Here is a 20786-nt window from a genome sequence, read left to right on the forward strand (position 1 = left end):
ACAAACAAGAGGTACTACCTTTAGCATACTCAAGGCATGCTCCAAGCTACACAGCTTGTCACACACAGCACTGATTATCTCCAAGATACAGAACCTGTCTGTGCCTGTAAACATGCACCCACAGTGACTCACGCAACCCAGCTGCTGCTGCTCTGTGTCCCTCCAGCCTTCTGACAGAGTTTGTGGTAGTACTGCGCATGCTCAGCATGCATGTGGCATCCACATGCACGCCATTCGTGTCATGACACCCCCCTCCTGCTCCAAGCATGCGCTTGTGCTTAAATGGCGAATCTTTGCGCGCAGGCGATTTCTTCACCACAGACACGCCACTGAAAGCGTTGCTTGATCCGGAGCTTTTGAGGAGACAAATGCGCGGGCGCTTTCGCGCCACGGCACAAAACTACAAACCAAACAACATGGGGTGAGAGCAGCATAAGCAAACAAGTGCGCTTTGTCACAACTCATACCTTTCAGGGAATCAGCATAGGATAAAACTAAATATTTAAACAAACAAGGTGTGCTTAACCATAGCTAATACACCTATTGCCTCTTGTAGAGACCAACATGGCACTTGATAACAGTCCCGCCGCAGGATTCTGTCTTGTAACAAGAATCCAATCTTCACCCATCAGGGGGAGTTTTTTGTCACTTGCTGACCTTCAAGGACTGGGTCCCCTTGTTTTGAGGGGCCACTCCCTTGGACCTGTAGTGGACTGTTTTGAGGGGCCACTCCCTTGGACTCCCTTGGAGCGCCTTTGGTAGTGGTTTTACCAAGGGTCCAGATCCCAGGGTCCAGTACCTAAAAAGGACAATGTTACAGACAAAACCTTGTATCTCCTATCCCGAGGCACAGGTAGCATCCTTTTAGTCTTGGACTTTTTTGGATGGATCTGATTGCTAACCCTCTAGATTCAGAGATCTTTGATCGGGGTTTGTAGCATAATCTTCTTTCTTCTTCTTGGAAAAAAACATAGAAATGTGGAGAGATTCTCCACAGTAACCATAACCTTTAAGACACTGGGGAAAAAAATGAGGTACTTTCTGTGTAGGAGGGGTTATATATGAGGACTTCCTCTCTGAATGGACCAGTGTCCATTCACCTGAAGGTGGCCTATAACCCATATAGTAATGAATATGGCTCTGTGTCCAATGATGTACTATAAATACATTTAATGTTGTAAAGCATTAATGTTTGGTGCAGTCATTTGTTTTCTTTATACCTTGATCCCAAAAACAGTGTAGCGCAACTTATTACAGTGCCTTGCAAAAGTATTCATACCCCTTGAAATTTTCCACTTTGTCATATTACACCCGAAAACGTAAATGTATTTTATTGGAATTTTATGTAATAGACCAGCAAAAAGTGGCACATAATTGTGAAGTGGAAGGAAAATGATAAATGGTTTTCAAATTTTTTTACAAATATGACGTGCGTTGTGCATTTGTATTCAGCCCCCCGAGTCAATACTTTGTAGAACCATCTTTCGCTGCAATTACAGCTGCAAGTCTTTTTGGGGATGTCTCTACCAACTTTGCACATCTAGAGTCAAATTGTTGCCCATTTTTCTTTGTAAAATAGCTCAAGCTCTGTCAGATTGGATGGAGGGCGTCTGTGAACAGCAATTTTCAAGTCTTACCACAAATTCTTAATTGGATTTAGGTCTGGGCTTTGACTGGGCCATTCTAACACATGAATATGCTTTGATCTAAACCATTCCATTGTAGCTCTGGGTGTATGTTTAGGGTCATTGTCCTGCTGGAAGGTGAACCTCCACCTAGTCTCAAGTCTTTTGCAGACTCTAACAGGTTTTCTTCTAAGATTGCCCTGTATTTGCCCTCATCCATCTTCCCATTAACTCTGATCAGCTTCCTTGTCCCTGGTGAAGAAAAGCATCCCCACAACATGATGCCGCCACCACCATGTTTCACAGTGGGGATGGTGTGTTCGGGGTGATGTGCAGTGTTAGTTCTCCGCCACACATAGCATTTAGCTTTTAGGCCAAAAAGTAACATTTTGGTCTCATCTGACAACATCTTCTTTCACATGTTTGCTGTGTCCCCCACCTGGCTTCTTAAAGCTTTCTTTCAACAATGGCTTTTTTCTTACCACTCTTCCATAAAGGCCAGATTTGTAGAGTGCACGACTAATAGTTGTCCTGTGGACAGATTCTCCCACCTGAGTTGTGGATCTCTGCAGCTCCTCTAGAGTTACGATGGGTCTCTTGGCAGCTTCTCTGATTAAGGCTCTCCTTGCCATTAAGGCTCTCCTTGCCCGGCCTGTCAGTTTAGGTGGACGGCCATGTCTTGGTAGGTTTTCATTTGTGCCATACTCTTTCCATTTTCAGATGATGGGTTGAACAGTGCTCCATGTGCTGTTCAAAGCTTGGGATATTTATTTTTAAAACCTAACCCTGCTTTAAACTTCTCCACAACTATAGCCCTGACCTGTCTGGTGTGTTCCTTGGCCTTCATGATGCTGTTTGTTCACTAAGGTTCTCTAACAAACCTCTGAGGGCTTCACAGAACAGCTGTATTTATACTGAGGTTAAAGTACACACAGGTGGACTCTATTTACTAATTAGGTGACTTCTGAAGGCAATTGGCTCCAGTAGATTTTAGTTAGGGGTATCAGAGTAAAGGGGGCTGAATACAAATGCACGCTACACTTTTCAGGTATTCATTTGTAAAAAAAATTTTGAAAATCATTTATTATTTTCCTTCCACTTCACAATTATGTGCCACTTTGTGTTGTGTATCACATAAAATCCTAATAAAATACATTTACGTTTTTGATGGTTACATGACAAAATGTTACCTCACTATAACCACTGTGCAGGGGTCATAATCTTAAATAAACATATTCAATAAACATAAAAAATTATTAAGGTGCTGTTTGCAAAAGTACAAAAATATGATCCAAAAAAAAAGATCTTTTATACCTGCCTGAAGTTCAGCTTTAATTGTCATTTCAGAAAAGATTTACCTGAAGTTTTGAATAGGCAGCAGGATCTTTAATATATGGTTCTTGCAATTGCAAATAAAATCGACAGATATCAGAAGGACAGTCTAAGGCGATCTGTAAACCAGTAAAAAAAATTCACATTATTAGTGTATTTTCACTTTCCTGCACAGCTATTCTCAGAATCACAAACAAGATAGCTAACTAAATCCAATTATCACTTAAAGTGGAGATCCACCCAAAAATGGAACTTCTGCTTTAAGGCCTCCTGACCGCCTGACGTGCCACATTTGGCATGTCATTTTTTTTTCGGGTGGGGTGGGGGGGGGGGGAACAGGTACCTAGATTTGACAGGTACCCGCTCCTTCTTCCGCTCGGGCCATATAGGCAGCTCGAGCAGAAGTTCTCCCTCCCTGCAATCTTCTGGGACACGTCACAGGTCCCAGAAAATTGCCCAACTTTTCAGGACCCGCAGTCGGCTGCAAGCTGTCACAGCCGGGTGCCCACACTAGAGATGCCAGCGCCGTGGGGAGTAGAGGGGGAGAACCGAGGCTCCAGCCGGCCGCATCGCTAGATCGTGGGATAGGTGAGTGTGTGTTTATTAAAAGTCAGCAGCTACACTTATTGAAGCTGCTGACTTTTAAAAACGTAAAATCGGGTTTAAACATATAAATTGCAAAGAGCCAGTGACTGAGAGGACATGTACAGCCTGACCAGTCAGGTTTTGATGTCAGTTATAAAAGGTAGATGTTGTCCACTTTGATCATAGTTGTATAGAAGAATTAAACAGAACTGTACTCCCCTTTCTCAAAAGGACTGCTGGATATTGACTTTGCGAGCTCCCCTGGTTACCAGCACATCTTTACTTGGACAAGTCTCTTAATCTCTCCTTGTTCTCAATGGCTCGTCACATCAATGAACAGTCTAGGGGTGTTGTTTGTTTTGTTGTTTATTAATAATTTGGGATAGGAGAAGGGGATAGTGGAATACTCTAATTGAACTATTTACATTTGGTTGAGGACTTCTATCTTCAAAACTCTGCTTGAAAAGATATGGAACAGCCAGGCTGTTAATCCACACTGTCACTTGTGTGGATGGGATTAAGTCTCTTTGCTCTCTAACAAGATGACTTGATGGACGATAATCTATCTTCAGGATACTCTCTCTCTCTTGCTCTAGTATCCTCTTCCCGTTGACACCCGTCCACTGACTATCCTAGGAGCAGGGGTGGCCCCTCTCAAGTCAGGCCCCTTGACACGTGTTTCTGTACTCACTGTACTGCAGAGACAGATCCCACAGACGGATTTTAACCACTTGAGCTTAGGAAGATGTAACACCCCTTCATGACCACGCCATTTTTTGCCATTTAGCACTGCACTACTTTAACTGGTAATTGCGCCGTCATGCAATGCTGTACGCAAACAAAATTTGTATAATTTTTTTTTCAGACAAATTTATTTTTTTTAGTGGTATTTGATCACCACTAGGTTTTTTCTTTTTTCCAAATAAACGGAAAAAAAATTAACATTTAACAAAAAAAAAAAAAAATAATAATTTTCTGCTAACAAACATTCAATAAAAAAAATAAAAAAATCACATTTCTTCATAAATTTTGGCTAAAATGTTTTCTGCTACATATCTTTGATAAAAAAAAATCCCAGTAAAGGCCCGTACACACGTACCGATCGTCGGCATACAAACGTCGGTGGACGAAGGATCTGCCGATTGTACGCGTGTTAGTATGGTGCCTCCGACAGATGTCTGCGCACAATCCGCGGACAAAAGTCTTTCTTGCAAACATGAAAATTTTTGTCTGCGGACACCAGAACGGACGATTGTTCGCCTGTCAGTACAGAATTCGGCCGACAGACCGCAGATTTGCAAGACTGGGCATGCTCAGAAAATTAAAAACACAGGGAAAGTTAACCATTACATGACATCACTTCTGCAGTCAGCTGAAGTCTGCAGACAAAATTCTTGTGCTGTCCTTGTGCTGTCTTTGCACTTTTCAACAGACACCGACATCCCGGGGAGAAAAGAGGAACATTTGTATGCCGACCATCGGTACGTGTGTACGGGGCTTAAGTGTATGCTTGTTGCGCCTAAAAACGATATATACACTGGAAAAAAATTTTTCTACTAATGGCGGTGATCAGCGATTTAGAAATCGGACTGCGATCGATAGTGTGGCGAGCAATGATGCTGGGGGGGGGGGGGGGGGGGGAAACTGACTAACTGCCACTGACATCAGTGACATTAATACAGTGATCAGTGATAATATACTCTGTCACTGTACTAATGACACTGGCTGGGAAGGGGTTAACAACTAGGGCGATCAAGGGGTTAAATGTGTGCTTAACTATGTGTAATGTGTGCTGATTTTACTAATAGATCACTAAGTTGATAAACAGGCAGACCATTCTCTCTGTACAGAGCTATGTGTTGATTGTCAACACAGAGCTCTGGGCTGTAAATGTACACAGCAGATCCCAGCCATGGATCATTACACATCATCAAGCACAAAACTGTAAAAAAAGAAATGTTTTTCTTGTGCTCCCATTAAAGTCTATGGGGCCAGAAACACTCTGGTTGATTTACCAAAATTAGAGTGCAAAACCTGGTGCAGCTGTGCATGCTAGCCAATTCACTTCTAACTTCAGCTTGTTCAATTAAGCTTCATCAAAACAAAAACCTGGTTACTATGTACAGCTGCACCAGATTTTGCACTCTCCAGTTTTAGTAAATCAACAGCACTGTGTAGCACCAAAAGAGACAACTGCACCTTTTCAAAATTTGCCCTGCACCATGTTGCATTAATAGGAATGGGCACCTTAGAGAATAATGTGGTTTCCATTGTCACGCATTGCAGACTCATGACTAATTGCACTAGTGTGAATGGGGGCTTAGTATTTGTAAGGAAGGGAGATGAAGGGGTTATATGGATGTTAGAGAGGAGGTGAAGATAATATTTGGGGGAATAATAACAGGGTTAGAGGGATGGAAGCTTTGGATCAATGTATGGTAAGGAAGTACATGTATGGGGACTGAATGTGCTCTGGTTCACCTTTTGCACTAGGGCCCGGGAACTATAACTGCACATGAACTACCTTTTGGGGTTGATTTATAAAGCCAAATAGGCTGTTCACTTTGCAGACTTTTGTTTTGCAATGGAATTTATCCTTAGCTTAGTGAATGTGGTGAAAATTCACTTTGCAAAGAATAGCCAGTCATATGTGTGGAAAGTTATTGGAAGATAGGAGTCAGCAGAGCTTCACCTTGCTCACTAAGCTAAGGGAAACTTTCCTTGTGAAATGCAAATTCTCTTGAAAATTGTAGAGCATATTTGACTTAAGTAGATAAATCCCCTTGTGTCAAAGTGATCTATACATATTTCCTGGCCATAACATCACTAAATACTGTAACTATGGGCTCCACAAATGCCAGGCACCCAGTAGCTAACATGTTTAAGAATAACTACTGGCATGTAACATTTTGGGGATCTTCTGTTGGGAATGATAACATATGTTCCTTGGCACGGTGACTACTGTCATCTAGACCAGTGTTTCTTAACTCCGGTCCTCAGGGCACAATAACAGGCCAGATTTTAGGTATTACCTTGGGGAGATGCAGACTAGAATACTGCAATCACTGAGCAGCAAATTATATCACCTGTGATGTATTTCAGTTTTCTTGCAAACCTGGCCTGTTAGTGTGCCCAGAGGACCGGAGTTGAGAAACACTGCCTAGACTAGAATGACTGGCCCCTCAGCCCTATGTTAGTCCACACTTTTTGTTGGATATACACAGTTTACTTCTAAATATTCATGTATTTATTAATACACATGTATGCTTGTGTATTACTAGTTATTTACTGCCATGAGCCTGCTCATTGTGCTGCTGTGGATTGTTTTTCTACATTTAGCCTTTAGTAAATTGTACACATGCTTGTGATCCTGATTATTCTTGGAACTTGGTTAGGGATTGTTATGAAAGTAATCAGAGTTTAGGGGTGGACCTGGATCAATACAGTCTGCTCTGACCAGAGTAGTGTGTAATAACACTGCGGTATTGTTTGCTGATAACAGGTATGTATTGGCTCTGACAGATCACATGACACAAGGACCGTACTAAATAAAATCAAAAATGTTGGCTGCGCCAATCCTTACTTACTAACCAAAACCTTACTTTCAAACCACAAGGGCTGTACTGACTTCTCTATACACCCTCTTCACGCTTTAGATCAGGGGTAGGGAACCTATGGCTTGCGAGCCAGACGTGGCTCTTTTGATGGCTGCATCTGGCTCGCAGACAAATCTTTAATAAAGGGGGGTATGTCTGGACGTGAGCCACGCTGGACGTGTAGTCCCAGAGCTCCGCCTCGTCTACCACTCAATCCAGTGCCATCCGCATAGCTGTGCCCGGTGCCAAGGCTCATAGAATAAAAAGGAGTGTAGAGCCTTTAAACAAAAATCAATCAGTGTTCAAGCATAAAAACATGCAGGCACATAAAAAGTGTATTACAAATTAAACAAAGAGTTCAATAAAATGATTCCATAGAACAAAAAATAGTCCATAGTAAAATCACCTATTCAGCAAACAGCAAGGCAATGGTGTCCAATCAAATGGAAAGGTTGCAAACTCACCGGATAAAGCCGCTGCTGTTACAGCAACAAGTAAGCCTCAAACACATATCCCACTCTCAGTCATAGTTTTGTTAGGGAGTATTGCTACAAGCCCCGCAGGGTGGGCCATGTCTGCAGCAACAGAGCCAGATTCAGGATCTGACGAGGCAGATGATGCAGGGGAGGGCAGGGGCGCTTTCTGCCAGCCCGCCGGTCGAAGGGCACCTCCACCCGGGAAACAAAGGACTCCAGGACCGCCATTCAGTGTGTCAATGGAAGGCTGGGACCCTGTGGAACCCACTGCCTCCGAGAGGGGGCCAGGTGGGGAAACATGCTCCTGAGACTCCATGTAGGAAAAAAGGACCCACCAGCAAAAGTATTTTGCCCACCATGAGGTACTGCACCCGCACTATCACAGGGGCACCCAGAAGCAACGCACCCTGAACCTGCAGCAGAGAGAGGGAGGGATCCTAGCAGGACTCACAATTCACCGGAGGAGCGCTGGTCTGCACAGGAGATAGCTAGGAATCTACGTGTGGCATCCAGGGGAAAAGGAAACCCAGGAGTTAACACCAGGGGAAAGAGGAGGGGCCCCCATCACAGCATTCACCTCCCTCTTCAGGCTCCACTGTCATGGCTTCCACTCTTGGGTGCGGGACCAACCAAAAAGGCAAGGGTGGCCCACAGGGAATTCCCACACAACGCAGATGGTAGCTGGGGAAAAGGAGGGTCCGACCATCCCGGGGGGTGCCCACGTCTGCCCCCACCACATCCAGGAGGAGGAGGGGGGACATCATACTTGCCAAACCCACAGAAACCAGGCGGGCACCATTTCAGACAGAACCCCTCACCACCGCAATGGGGGAGCTATCGGCCAGAAGGAATGCTGCGACTCGGTCCAGGACCTGGTCGTATGTGACCTCACGAGGCATTTAACTTGCAGGCCAGCCCCTGTCCAGTGGAGCTATGTTGCAGCCAACCTAGCGCAGAGCTCTGGTCTGCACGCGCTCTATGGCTGGGGGGGACCAATGGATCTAGTTATCCAGCCCATCGACCAGCCCAGCAGTTGATTGCAGATTTCACAAGAAAAAACACCAGGAGAAGAAAAAAATGCCATTTAAAAAGGAAAGAATTGCCAGAACTAAAGGTCCCAGTAGAGAGCCCGTCTAGGCTACTGCCTAGCCTGCCTACTCCTGACTACGCAGAAAAAACTGAAGGCCTATAGCACAGAGGGAGGTATACCAGCTAGGACTGCCCATAGGTGTAGCCAAAGTGTTTTTTCTGCCTACTGTCCTACTCCTGTATGGGGCAAAATTACCCTATGGTTCTGAATATGAAGCGCTGTGTCCGTCGATAAACAAAAGAGAAAACAAAATTTCAAATGAAATTCTACTGATGTATGGCCAAATTAAAGTGGAATTACACCCAAAAGTAAACATTTAATATATTGCAGCTTAACTCTCCTTTGATGTGTTGGCTGCATTTTTTAAGCAGTCCTGAAGATGCAGCATTTCATGGGTTGAGACATTTACCACTGACAGGGGTGCTTATCCCAAAAGAAAAAAACTGTTTGCTATAACTGCCTAAAAGTTGTTACCTGGAGCTTGGCTTCAATCTGTTAGTGTATCTAAAGGCCAGTACACACAATAAGAAAATCGGAAGTAAAATTCCGTCCGACGAACAATCTGCCAATTATCGGATCGTTAGTATGGTGCTTTCGACAGCCGATTACGAATTTTCAGGAGACAAAAACTGGATGTGCAGGCTATAAAATTTTTATCGTACAATAACACAACATCCGATTTTCGTTTAATTAGTACAGTTTTCGTCCAACAAAAATCATAAGAGCAAGACTAGGCATGCTCAGAAACTAAAGAATACATACAAAACAATTCAACACATGATGTCACTTGTGAAGTTGAATTCTGTCATATGAGAATTTTCGTATGAAAGTAACCTCTTCACTTTCCATATGAGACTAGCATGCAACAAAAAACTAAAGAAAATTTGTCCGATAATCTGATCGTGTGTACGAGGCTTTACTCTGCTAGCATAGATAGTGGTGCCTTCATCCAGAGTGTGGCACCCTAATACAAGAGGTGTTTTACCGGCCAAAACAGAGGGCAAAAAGCCTAAAAGTAAAGAAAACAAATGAAGTCACCATTGGTGTGCACACAGGGTGTGCCAGGTGTGCCTGGGTACACACTAATTACCCCGTGTGTGGAGTAGATTCCCCCTTTTTAAACCCCTGGTATTTCAGCAAAGCCTCCTATCAGGGCTCATAAGTAATTTGTAAAAAAATAAAAATAAAATTGTAAAAATTATATAATAAAAATAAAAAGACTACTGACACTATCCACTGCTCAACTGACACCGTCAGTACATGCATGTGTTTGAGCTCAGGCCCCCGTACACTCATATTACAATGATTACATATTGTAATGATTACATGACTCACCATTCCACGGAATACACAAAAGATACTTGCAGCAATAAGATAGGAAGCTAGCAGCAAGTCAAATGGTCTCTGGAATATATTTTTCTTCTGAATATTTTGTGCGTCCTACAAAAAACAAACAACGTAGACTAATGTAAAGTGAAGCTTTACTTAAAAAAATAAATCGAGAACAGGCAGGATTTTTATTGCATTTTTAATGTCTTCTGTATTACATTTACCTGCCTGTCTGCACTGCAGCTCAGTGTAATAATTTTGGCAATACAGAAATAACTGAATTCCCATGCATGCGTGGGACTGACATCATCTCAGCCTGGGCAATGGAAACAGCTGGGGATCAATACCCGAATGCCACTGAGCTGAAAATGTCAGAAGCCAGTGGGGAGCTCTGGGGGATCACAGCACTGGCGTACAGGTTAGTATAGTCCTGCTTTAACAAATAACTAGACCTTCAATTTGCATATTTCAAATAAAAGTACATGTGAAATAACATTTGCTAAAGCACTGTGTATCATAAACATTAGCCCTTTGTAATCAAATACTTCTTTTAACCACTTCAATACCGGGCACGTTCACCCCCTTCCTGCCCAGGCTAGTTTTCAGCTTTCAGTGCTCTCACACATTGAATGACAATTTCACGGTCATGCAACACTGTACCCATATGACATTTTTATCATTTTTTGAGACCGATAGAGCTTTCTTTTAGGGGTATTTAATCACCACTGGGTTTTTATCTTTTGCTAAAAAAATGTTTGATTGCAGGCACAACGTGGTGATGGTCTGTGCAGCCCCTGATCAGTAGAGACTGCTTTTGGTGGGCATAAGGAAAACACAACACGCTTCCTCTTTTAATGCCTGTGTGAACCTTTCATAAAGATTACACTCCAAAAATGTTATACATAAAAAGCATTAGCATCATTACAGAAAGATGCAGAAGTTGTTTTACATGCCTTACCTTTTTCCTCACTAAAGTTTTAGATCAAACTGTCTAATTTGCAAAGTATAAATATTGCATTTGTGTTAAATTTACATTTTTCTACAAGAAATTAACATTTAAATGTTTAACACTTTGTTATCTCAAGGATCAGTTTTTGTTTCTTGTGAATCAATATTTTATCATCACCTTAAATGGCTCCTTCTTCTGATCTCCCCAACAAACACCTTCATTCACTGTTAGTGATAGGCAGAAGCTAGCAATATTTTTTATAAAGATTTTTTATGACATTCACCATTAAACTGTTCCTATAAAACTCAAAGTTGCCTCTAGTCATTCATTGATACATTATTATCTCAGCAAGAACCAATAATACAAGATGAGGATTGCTTGTGCCACTTACATACACTTTATGTCATAACTTTATGACCATTGACATGTAAAGTCCATTAACATTGATTATCATGTTACAAAGGCTTCTGAAAGTTAGCGGGATATATTAGACAATAAATATGTTGTCCCTGAAGTTTATGCATTGAAAACAGAAAAATGGGTATCGAGTTTGTTGGGTATGGGGATGTGTAGCTGCAGAACAGTCAGGATGCTAATTCTGACCCATTTCCACAGCCAAAAGCACCTACAATGGGCATGTGAACATCAAAACTGGACCACAAAGCAATGTACCAGGTGGCATGATCTGAGGATTCATGTTTTCTTTTACATCAAATGGATGGATGGGTGCGTGTGCATTACTTACCTGGGAAAGAGATGGCACCAGAATGCAGCATGTGAAGAAAGCAAGGAGGCGGTCTGATGCTTTGGGCAATATTCTGCTGAGAAACCTTAGGTCTTGCTATTCTTGTAGATGTTACTTGACATGTACCACCTACTTTAAAATTTTTGTTGACCAATTACACCCCTTATTGCAGGGATGGGGAACTTTTTTCTGCCAAGGGCCTTTTGGATATTTATAACATCATTCAGGGGCCACACAAAATTATCAACTTAAAAATGTGCCTGTTATATTTGGTCAAATATTTAATTAACTCACCCCTAATGTCATGGCTGGAACGGTTTCTCTATGGGGATGTGTGTGATGTTAGCTGGTATTGATGATGTTGCTACTCGCAGCTGGTTTTCCAGGTTTGCGTCGGTCAGTCTGGAGCGCAGTCGACTCTTTGCAGTGGTAAGTTTGGAAAAGAACTGCTGGTGGGTACAGCTGGTGGGTACTGCTGGCTGGTACTGCTGGCAGGTACTCCTGGCAGGTACAGCTGGTGGGTACAGCTGGCTGGTAATGCTAGTGGTTATTGCTGGCTGGTACTGCTGGTGGTTACTGCTGGCTGGTACTCCTGGCTTAGGCTGATACTGCTGGCTGGTACTGCTGTTGGTACTGCTGGCTGGTACTGCTGTGGGTACTGCTGGCTAGTACTGCTGTGGGTACTGCTGGCTCAGCCTTGTACTGCTGGCTGGTACTGTGCTGTAGGTACTGCTGGCTGGTACTGCTGTGGGTACAGCTGGCTGGTACCGCTGGTGGGTACAGCTGGCTGGTACTGCTGGTGGGTACAGCTGGCTGGTATTGCTGTGGGTACTGCTGGCTCAGGCTGGTACTGCTGGCTGGTCCTGCTGTGGGTATTGCTGGCTGGTACTGCTGTGGGTACTGCTGTGCATACTGCTGGCTCAGGATGGTACTGCTAGCTGGTACTGCTGTGGGTACTGCTGGCTGGTACTGCTGTGGGTATTGCTGCTGGTACTGCTGGTGGGTAAAGTTGGTTGGTACTGCTGGTGGGAAATTCTGGCTGGTACTGCTGGTGGGAAATGCTGGCTGGTACTGCTATGGGTACTGCTGTGGTACTGCTGGCTGGTACTGATGTGGGTACTGCTGGCTCAGGCTGGTACTGTTGGCTGGTCCTGCTAGCTGGTACTGCTGGTTGATACTGCTGGCTGGTACTGCTGTGGGTACTGCTGGCTCAGGCTGGTACTGCTGTGGTCACTGCTGACTGGTACTGCTGTCTCAGGCTGGTACTGCTATGGGTACTGCTGGCTGGTACTGCTGGCTCAGGCTGGTCATGCTGGCTGGTACTGCTGTGGGCACTGTTGGCTGGTACTGCTGGTGGGAAATGCTGGCTGGCACTGCTGTGGGTACTGCTGGCTGGTACTGCTGTGGGTACTGCTGGCTCTGACTGGTACTGCTGTGGGTACTGCTGGCTCTGGCTGATATTGCTGTGGGTACTGCTGGCTCTGGCTGGTACTGCTATGGGTACTGTTTCGCTCTGACTGGTACTGCTGTGGGTACTGCTGGCTCTGGCTGAAAACTGCTGTGGGTACTGCTAGCTCTGGCTGGCACTGCTTTGGGTACTGCTGGCTCTGGCTGGTACTGCTGTGGGTACTACTGGTGGGAAATGCTGGCTAGGAGCGGCGTCGCATTGGAGGAAGAGGCAATGCTTCCTGTATTGGTCACAGGCGGAGTGCATTTGATATCACTCTGCCTGTGACTCACTCAGACTGTCAGGACGGAGCCAGAACTATACAGGAAACATCGGTTCCATTCTGACAGCCCAGCTGAGAGACACAGACTCAGCAGCAAGGGGAGCCGTAGGTTCCCCACCCCTGCCTTAATGGAAATGGTATTCCTAATGCCAGTGGCCTCTTTCAGCAGGATATTACACTCTGCCACACTGCAAAAATAGTTCAAGAATAGTTTGAGAAACATAACAAGTTCAAAGTGTTGACTTGGATGTCCAAGTTCTCCAGATTTCAATCCAATTGAGCATCTGTGGGATGTGCTGGAAAAGCAAGGAGGCCCCACCTCGCAACTTACAGGACTTTGAAGGTATGCTTCCACCAAGCCATCAGTAGCAGATCCTGTGAGGTTTAGTGGCATCCATGCCTCAATGGGTAAGAGCTGTTTTGGAAGTAAAATGGGATGTTTTGGCAGCAAAAGAGGGATATTATTATTAGATGGGTGGTCCAAAAGTTATGGCTGATAGGTGTATAGTGCTTCTGATAAAGAACACAAGGTGTTTGGCAACATTCTTTTGGAAGAAGCCATGGACCCCATATTTTTTTGAAAAGGCTGAGGATTACATCTGAGCCTGTATGTCAGTTTGAATAGTTGAAGGGCAGTGTTATACGTTGTCCCCATTCTGAAAGGGATGGAGTAGAGTTTCTCAGGAGTATCATCTTTCTAGAATAAAAATACAGTATACATACCAAAGTATTTAATGTACCTTACACAAGTAGTTTATAGTATAGTAGTTTATAGGTCACCCAGGACACCAAGAAGGCAATTTTAGTTCAATCTTATTTTATTGAAAGAGTAAGCAATACAGTCTTGCATATATATACTGAACAAAATTATAAACGCAACACTTTTGTTTTTGCCCCCATTTTTCATGAGCTGAACTCAAAGTTCTAAGACTTTTTCTATGTACACAAAAGGCCTATTTCTCTCAAATATTGTTCACAAATCTGTCTAAATCTCTGTTAGTGAGCACTTCTCCTTTGCCAAGATAATCTATCCACCTCAAAAATCCCAATGTATTCAATTGAGCTACCTAAATAAAATATACAACCATCAATTTAATAATCATCAATTTAAAAGTCCATAATAATGACAAAATCTTTGAATCACCAAAAGTGACAAGTGCTCTGTAATCTTATATAAGGTGCTTGCAAGTGGTGCTCCTCCACCTGCGTAAAAAAGGGCCACTCACCAAATGGCTGAGGGCCTCCACGACCCAGCCTGCTTGTCTCTAAGATCAGCTGAGATAACCTCCAGTAACAAATAGCCAAAACTCTGAATTGCATCTATACCATCTTGTCACCAGCTTGAACCCTTTTTACTGAGTCTTAGTTGCAACAGAGAGCTTATGTGTCAAAATAAAGCGTTTTTGCCAATCCGCAAGGGATATTGAGTGACGTAATTCTAATTCCCAGGACTGCGTGTATGGCGGAAGGTCAGGGGAAGAAGCATTAAGCAATAGGGAGTAAAGCTGGGAAACCACATGTGTTTAAGGGTCTGCCTGCAAAAGCATATCCTCAAAATCTGTTGGCTCAGCTAGAATGTCCAGTATAGATGGGAGGGTACGAATATAAGAAGTTACTTGCTGTCTCTGGAGCCACTATGTAGGGTGTCGAGAAAGTGACCCGGAAGGGGTGTCTGTCCTTAAAGATGGGTCTGCTCCAAGAACTTGGGCAAGTCTCCTATGATCATCTTTTCACCATGATCTGAAACTCACCACATGCAAAGCCGGTGGAAAGGCCAGGGATCCAAAAAAGGGGTCATAGGCCCTAAAAAATTTGTTATGCCCCCTTGGGAATTCAAGCGGTCCCAGATTCGGATCGTCTGACGAGTAAGATCACTAGGGAGAGACGAATCCCTAAGGTGCATAGACGAGGTCCATGGAAGGGCACAGAGATCAATTGGGTTCATATGACTTTCCAGCTGAACCCAGAGCTTAGTTGAGGAGTGATGTAACCAGTCCAGCAAGCAAGTAATTACTGCTAGAAAGAAACAAAAATAACAGCGCAAACAGTGAAAAAAAAATAGTCACTCTAGAGTGAACCTCTTTGTGCTCAAAAAACTACTATGAGTGATATATCATTCACGCAAATATGACCAGAAAAATATAAAGAAAAAACAATAAAAAAACATAAATGAAAAGTTCGCTCTATATGGACTTATTAGTGCTCAAATAAATTAATCAGTGTGATATGGCTAGACAAATAACATTTTCCTGTGTAATATTACTAGCCAGTAAATGTTCCCCAGAAAATGGTGAAAAACAAACCAAAATGGATGACAAGCATGTGTCCAGTGAAAGTTTTGTGCCAAAAAATCTATATATTAAACACAAGTACTAAATGTCCAAAAATATCCAAAAAGGAAATAAATTCCATGCTAACATGTTCTCTTCTAATGAATAGTGCCAATCCGTGACTCTTCATGCAAGCCTTCTGTGATCTACACCCCACCAGTGAGTGCACTTACCAGAGACTGTGCACCCCCTAACAATACTGCATATGGGCCAATAGGGCTCAGACTGGTAAGTATAGGCACTTCATAGGATTCCTCTTGAAATGTCACGCAGGGCAGGATTAAATGTTGGTGGTTTATAGGTTCCCCCTCTATGTTTCACTCAGGGCAAGGAAGATGGAGAAAACTCATAGTGTAATACATTCCAACATTTATTTAATTAAAAGCATAATAGCAACTTACAAGGCATCAGATATACAATTGCGTGTCTTTTATATCAGGCCAGTGCAGAGTATTCTAAATGCCCGTGTCCCGTGATAACGCTGCGGTGGATGCTTTCCTGTTTGCGTTCCACGCCGGACCGGAAATTACGTTCTGCCGTTACGGTCAGCTGGAAATAGCGTTGACGCGTTTCGCCCCTCCCAGTGGGCGTTTTCACAGATGGAAAATTGGACACTAACGGCTGTGCGTGGAGTTATTTTGAGGGGACAGCAAAGTTACACTGTTATACCAGCTGTACACTCACTACTTTACATTGTAGCAAAGTGTCATTTCTTCAGTGTTGTCACATGAAAAGATATAATAAAATATTTACAAAAATGTGAGGGGTGTACTCACTTTTGTGAGATACTGTATATTTATATACAGTATCTCACAAAAGTGAGTACACCCCTCACATTTTTGTAAATATTTTATTATATCTTTTCATGTGACAACACTGAAGAAATGACACTTTGCTACAATGTAAAGTAGTGAGTGTACAGCTTGTATAACAGTGTAACTTTGCTGTCCCCTCAAAATAACTCCAATATATATATATATATTAACGTGCAGGCCGAGGGCCGTGGTAGAATCATGAGCACTTCTGCGCAGTCAAATGCAGAGTGATTATACCAACTATAACAACCATAACAATAACCCCTGAGATATTATAGCTCATATCCCAGTTCTAAGCGCCCAGGGGCTGTCCTGAGAAAGTCTGCAAGTCCCAGGCTGCGTAGGGATTTAGACACGGATCTGAAGAGAGACTCAAAAGCCCCCAAATAAGCAGCATGTTAATACCCAGCGAACAGTGCAGTGCAAATACAGCGCAAAGATCAGTGATGAACTAAAATAACACGATGTCAATGATAAAAACCGAAATGCAGCTGTTCATGAATTGTGGTGAACCCAAAATCCTCAAGTGCAAGAATATATATATACACAGCGCAAAACGATATTGAATGCGAATCATAAAAATATATACATAGAATTCTACAATATAAAACTCTTAAAGTGCACCGTGCAGTATTGCAAAAATGTGCAAAAAGGCTGAAGTGTAAAAAGCATATAAATAATAAACAATAATAAGTGCCAGTCCAGATAAAATTAGTTCATTAAGATCTCCATAGATGAATAGATGTAAACAGTCCCAACAAATGGGTCCCACGAAAGTGCTGGAGTGCCAGGAATAAAGTGCACAATCATGCAATCTTTTCGGTGCAGTGAGCAAGTGCCGGTCCTCCCCCTTAAGGTATTCACTTACCGGACACCGATGACCCCTATGCTGTATAGCTATAAAGGTCGACAGAGCTTATGTCCTGGTAAGGAACCGACTGCCAAACTCCTCCAAGCTAGGTATATCTCCAAAGATGTGAATACCCCGATACATAAATTGGAGAAAAGGATGCTCACATAGCGTAAATCCGATTAAAAAGTATTTATTGTGCAAATGCTAAATTCAAACTCACATTTCGTAGCTGTTAGTAAGGCATATAATAACAAAGTCTCGTCCTTCCTAGTGTCTGGTGCTGCTTGGACGCTCCGTGGTTACGGCGTGCGTTCCACCACACCGGAAGTGACGTTTCGCTAAGGCGTAGACCGGAAATTGCTTTGACGCGTTTCGCCCTCCTCTTCCGGGCGTTTTCAAAGACTTATTTATTTTTTTCTTGCACTTGAGAATACCCAGCGAACATTGAGCCAGTCCGTAGGTCCAATGGCCAGCAGCAGAACAAGGCACAATGGCAACAGGGAAGATCCCGTGTACGAAACAGTAGGCTCCGTTCGGACCCAGACCACACCATTCACAAGAGAATTCAAAGTTGATATAGAATCGAGTGGGAGAAAAGAGTTACCAAGTGTGGTGAGGCATAAACAACAGTCATACCATCAACTGTACACTAAATAAGAGGGACAGTATACGGTGAAGGCTAGGGCGGTCTAGTGCCAAACGGAGCCCATAAAAATCAGTAAAGATCAGCAAAATTTCTACTATCCTTCCTAGGTCCCTGTCAGGTATATAGTAATTGCACTAGCAATCAATAAAACCAACTAAATGGTATGATTAGCATGCATCAGTGGGAGGAAAACAGTTCCAAGGCAAACCTGGCAGGGTCCAAGTCAGTAGATAGGACCCCACTGGCCACTGGGTAGAGAGAAAAAAAAAAAAGGAGAACCAGTTCAGGGTTCACTAGGGAAAAGCCAGATCAATCTCCTGGTGACAGAGGCCGACGTGATCTAGGACCTGAGGATGTGGATCTAGATCTTGGACGTCTGTAGCATTGTGAGAAAGGACCAAGACCCGGCAGTCTTAGGCGGTCATCTGGAGGGCAGATGGTCCAGCCAGTTCAGAACGCTTATAGGGTCTTGCTCAAGGAATAGGAAAAAGGCAGGAAGTTGGTCAGGACCCAACAAAACAAATTTGTTGTTACCTCGGGTAACTTTGACACTGAAGGGGTTGCCCCAGGTAAAAGTAGCACTGGCTTGACGAATCAAATCAAGCAGGGGGAAGACCGCTCGCCTCATGTATAAGGTGTCGCAGGAGAGATCTGGGTATAGGTGAATTAAGGATCCATCAAAGTCCACCATGCCTAAGTGCCAAGCCTTACGCATGATCTCTTCCTTCAGGGTGTAGTAATGAACCCGGCAGAGGACATCACAAAGGCGGTAACTTTAGTCTCCCCCTATGCAACCAACTCTATGTACTCTGTCCAGTTCAATAGGGGATGTAGCCTCCCTACTCAGGAGCTGCTTGAGAATAGATATGACAGTGGGTCTTAGATCAGTACCTGAGGTTGCTTCTAGGGTATAGCTGCTATATTGCAGATATAGTGTTTATTATCTACTTTTCATTTTGTATCATATACAACTATTTTTTTTTTTTTTTTTTTTGGTATTTTGGTAGTGCATTGGTTCATTATTCCCTTGCAAAGTGTAACTTCCCTTACAAAGTGAACATTCTATTTGCTTTGGGTAAATCAATACCATTGCACACTGGGTTTAGGTCAATGACTCAGAAAATACATTGAAACTGTTTTAGCCAAGCTCAGCATTTCCAACAGGCAAGTAAATTAGATTAGCAATACAGTAGTAGTTTAAATGCTTGACTCACTACAGGTTAAGCTTTAAACAGTGTATCATTCTATGCAGTTGGAGTGCTGGTACAAGGTGTGTCTTTTATGTTTGTCCCTTTTCTTATACTGTTCCTCTTTCAAGACCAAGCCTGTACATCATTCTGTACTAACATGTACAGTATATGTTCATGTCACATGTAAGATTCTGCCATTATCCCCTATGGTAAATGGAAGTTATCAATCATGTGCACATGGAAATGCATTTTGGTATATAACATCCTAAATTAAACATATGTCAATGTAAGTCATGATCAGCAGTTTAAACTTGCAAAGTTTGCCTTTTGCATGAAACTTCATGACTTCCTATGATCTTCCTATATAGAATATGGGCATTACTCTCCAAATACACAACACTAGCATCCCCCTAGAGCCAGATCATCCACAAGACTACCCTAATCAGCAACCTAGTGCCCAGTGGATGTCAGGGGGTCCCATCTATAATCTTCATGCTCTTTCACCAAACTAGCAGGATTAAGCAATTGGTCATAGCTTTGCACCTGCCTCAAAATTCACAAAGATGAACATATGTGCAGTTTGTGTCTGATGGGGCCATGCCAATACAGAAAGTGCAAATGGGGCACCTTCCTTATGCAATCCATTTCAACGCTTGTCAGAGATGGGAGGTCAAAGCTAATACCTGCCTAGGGGCCCATTCTGCCGTAATCTGTCCCTGTTCGAGGGTAAAAACTTTATAAACCAGAAAAAAGATGAGGAAGGGTGAGAAAGGGCAAGGAGGTAAGGGGGCTGACTTCCCAGCTAAAAGTCAGGGTGCATTGTTAGAGTTTTCTTTTTTGTGTATATTCCACCTAAAATAAAAACTCAAAGCAGGTGTATGGCGCTGCCAATATACCAAATCTTCTGTATACTTAATCCTCCATACACATCTCCACAAGTGTAAAGTGCAAAATAAACAATCTTAAATGTAATAAATAGTGTTGGACTCGTAAAGTGCTAAGTGCAATGATCCTGTGCTATGTGTATTATAAATCAATAAATCCGTGATAAGTGACCCCTTTAGGGTAAACAATCACACTATCAATCCACTTAAAGTAACCATATGCCAACACAAATAGAAATATAAATATGTAAATAGTGATATACTGATGAAAAGTGGGTGTGGTATATAAAAAAGGTGATAAAAATCATAAAAAATATATGTTGAAAATATATAAAAATATATAAATATATATAAACACCTATATAAATCTGTAGGAGGAATGGCATAAACAACTTTAAAACACTGTAAAAATTAGCAGCAGATGTATAGAGACAACCATAAATTATAGCAGCATTAATCAAAGTAATATAAGAACCAATAGATCATAAACATTTAAAACAAAATGGATTATGAGTCCATAAATATAAGGTGCAAACAAAGTGACTTCAGTGCAGGTGCATTTAAATGCTGTTTTGAGGGTGCCCGGATTCCAGTGATCACTCTGTGCTCCC

General features: G+C 42.8%; 1 protein-coding gene across 1 annotated transcript in view; it reads right to left on the reverse strand.

Annotated features, from left to right (window-relative positions):
* The window catches only part of TM6SF1 (transmembrane 6 superfamily member 1), a 112424-nt gene that overhangs the window by 45204 nt on the left and 46434 nt on the right, over positions 1-20786 (reverse strand). The window contains exons 7-8 of the mRNA XM_082254027.1: positions 10040-10144; positions 2984-3076 (exon numbers count right to left, since the gene is read on the reverse strand). Coding sequence (XP_082110153.1) covers positions 2984-3076; positions 10040-10144 — 198 coding nt within the window. The remainder of the gene's footprint in view (positions 1-2983; positions 3077-10039; positions 10145-20786) is intronic.

The sequence above is a fragment of the Pelophylax lessonae genome (genome assembly GCF_965119305.1).
Source record: "Pelophylax lessonae genome assembly, chromosome: 4".
Lineage (NCBI taxonomy): Eukaryota > Metazoa > Chordata > Amphibia > Anura > Ranidae > Pelophylax > Pelophylax lessonae.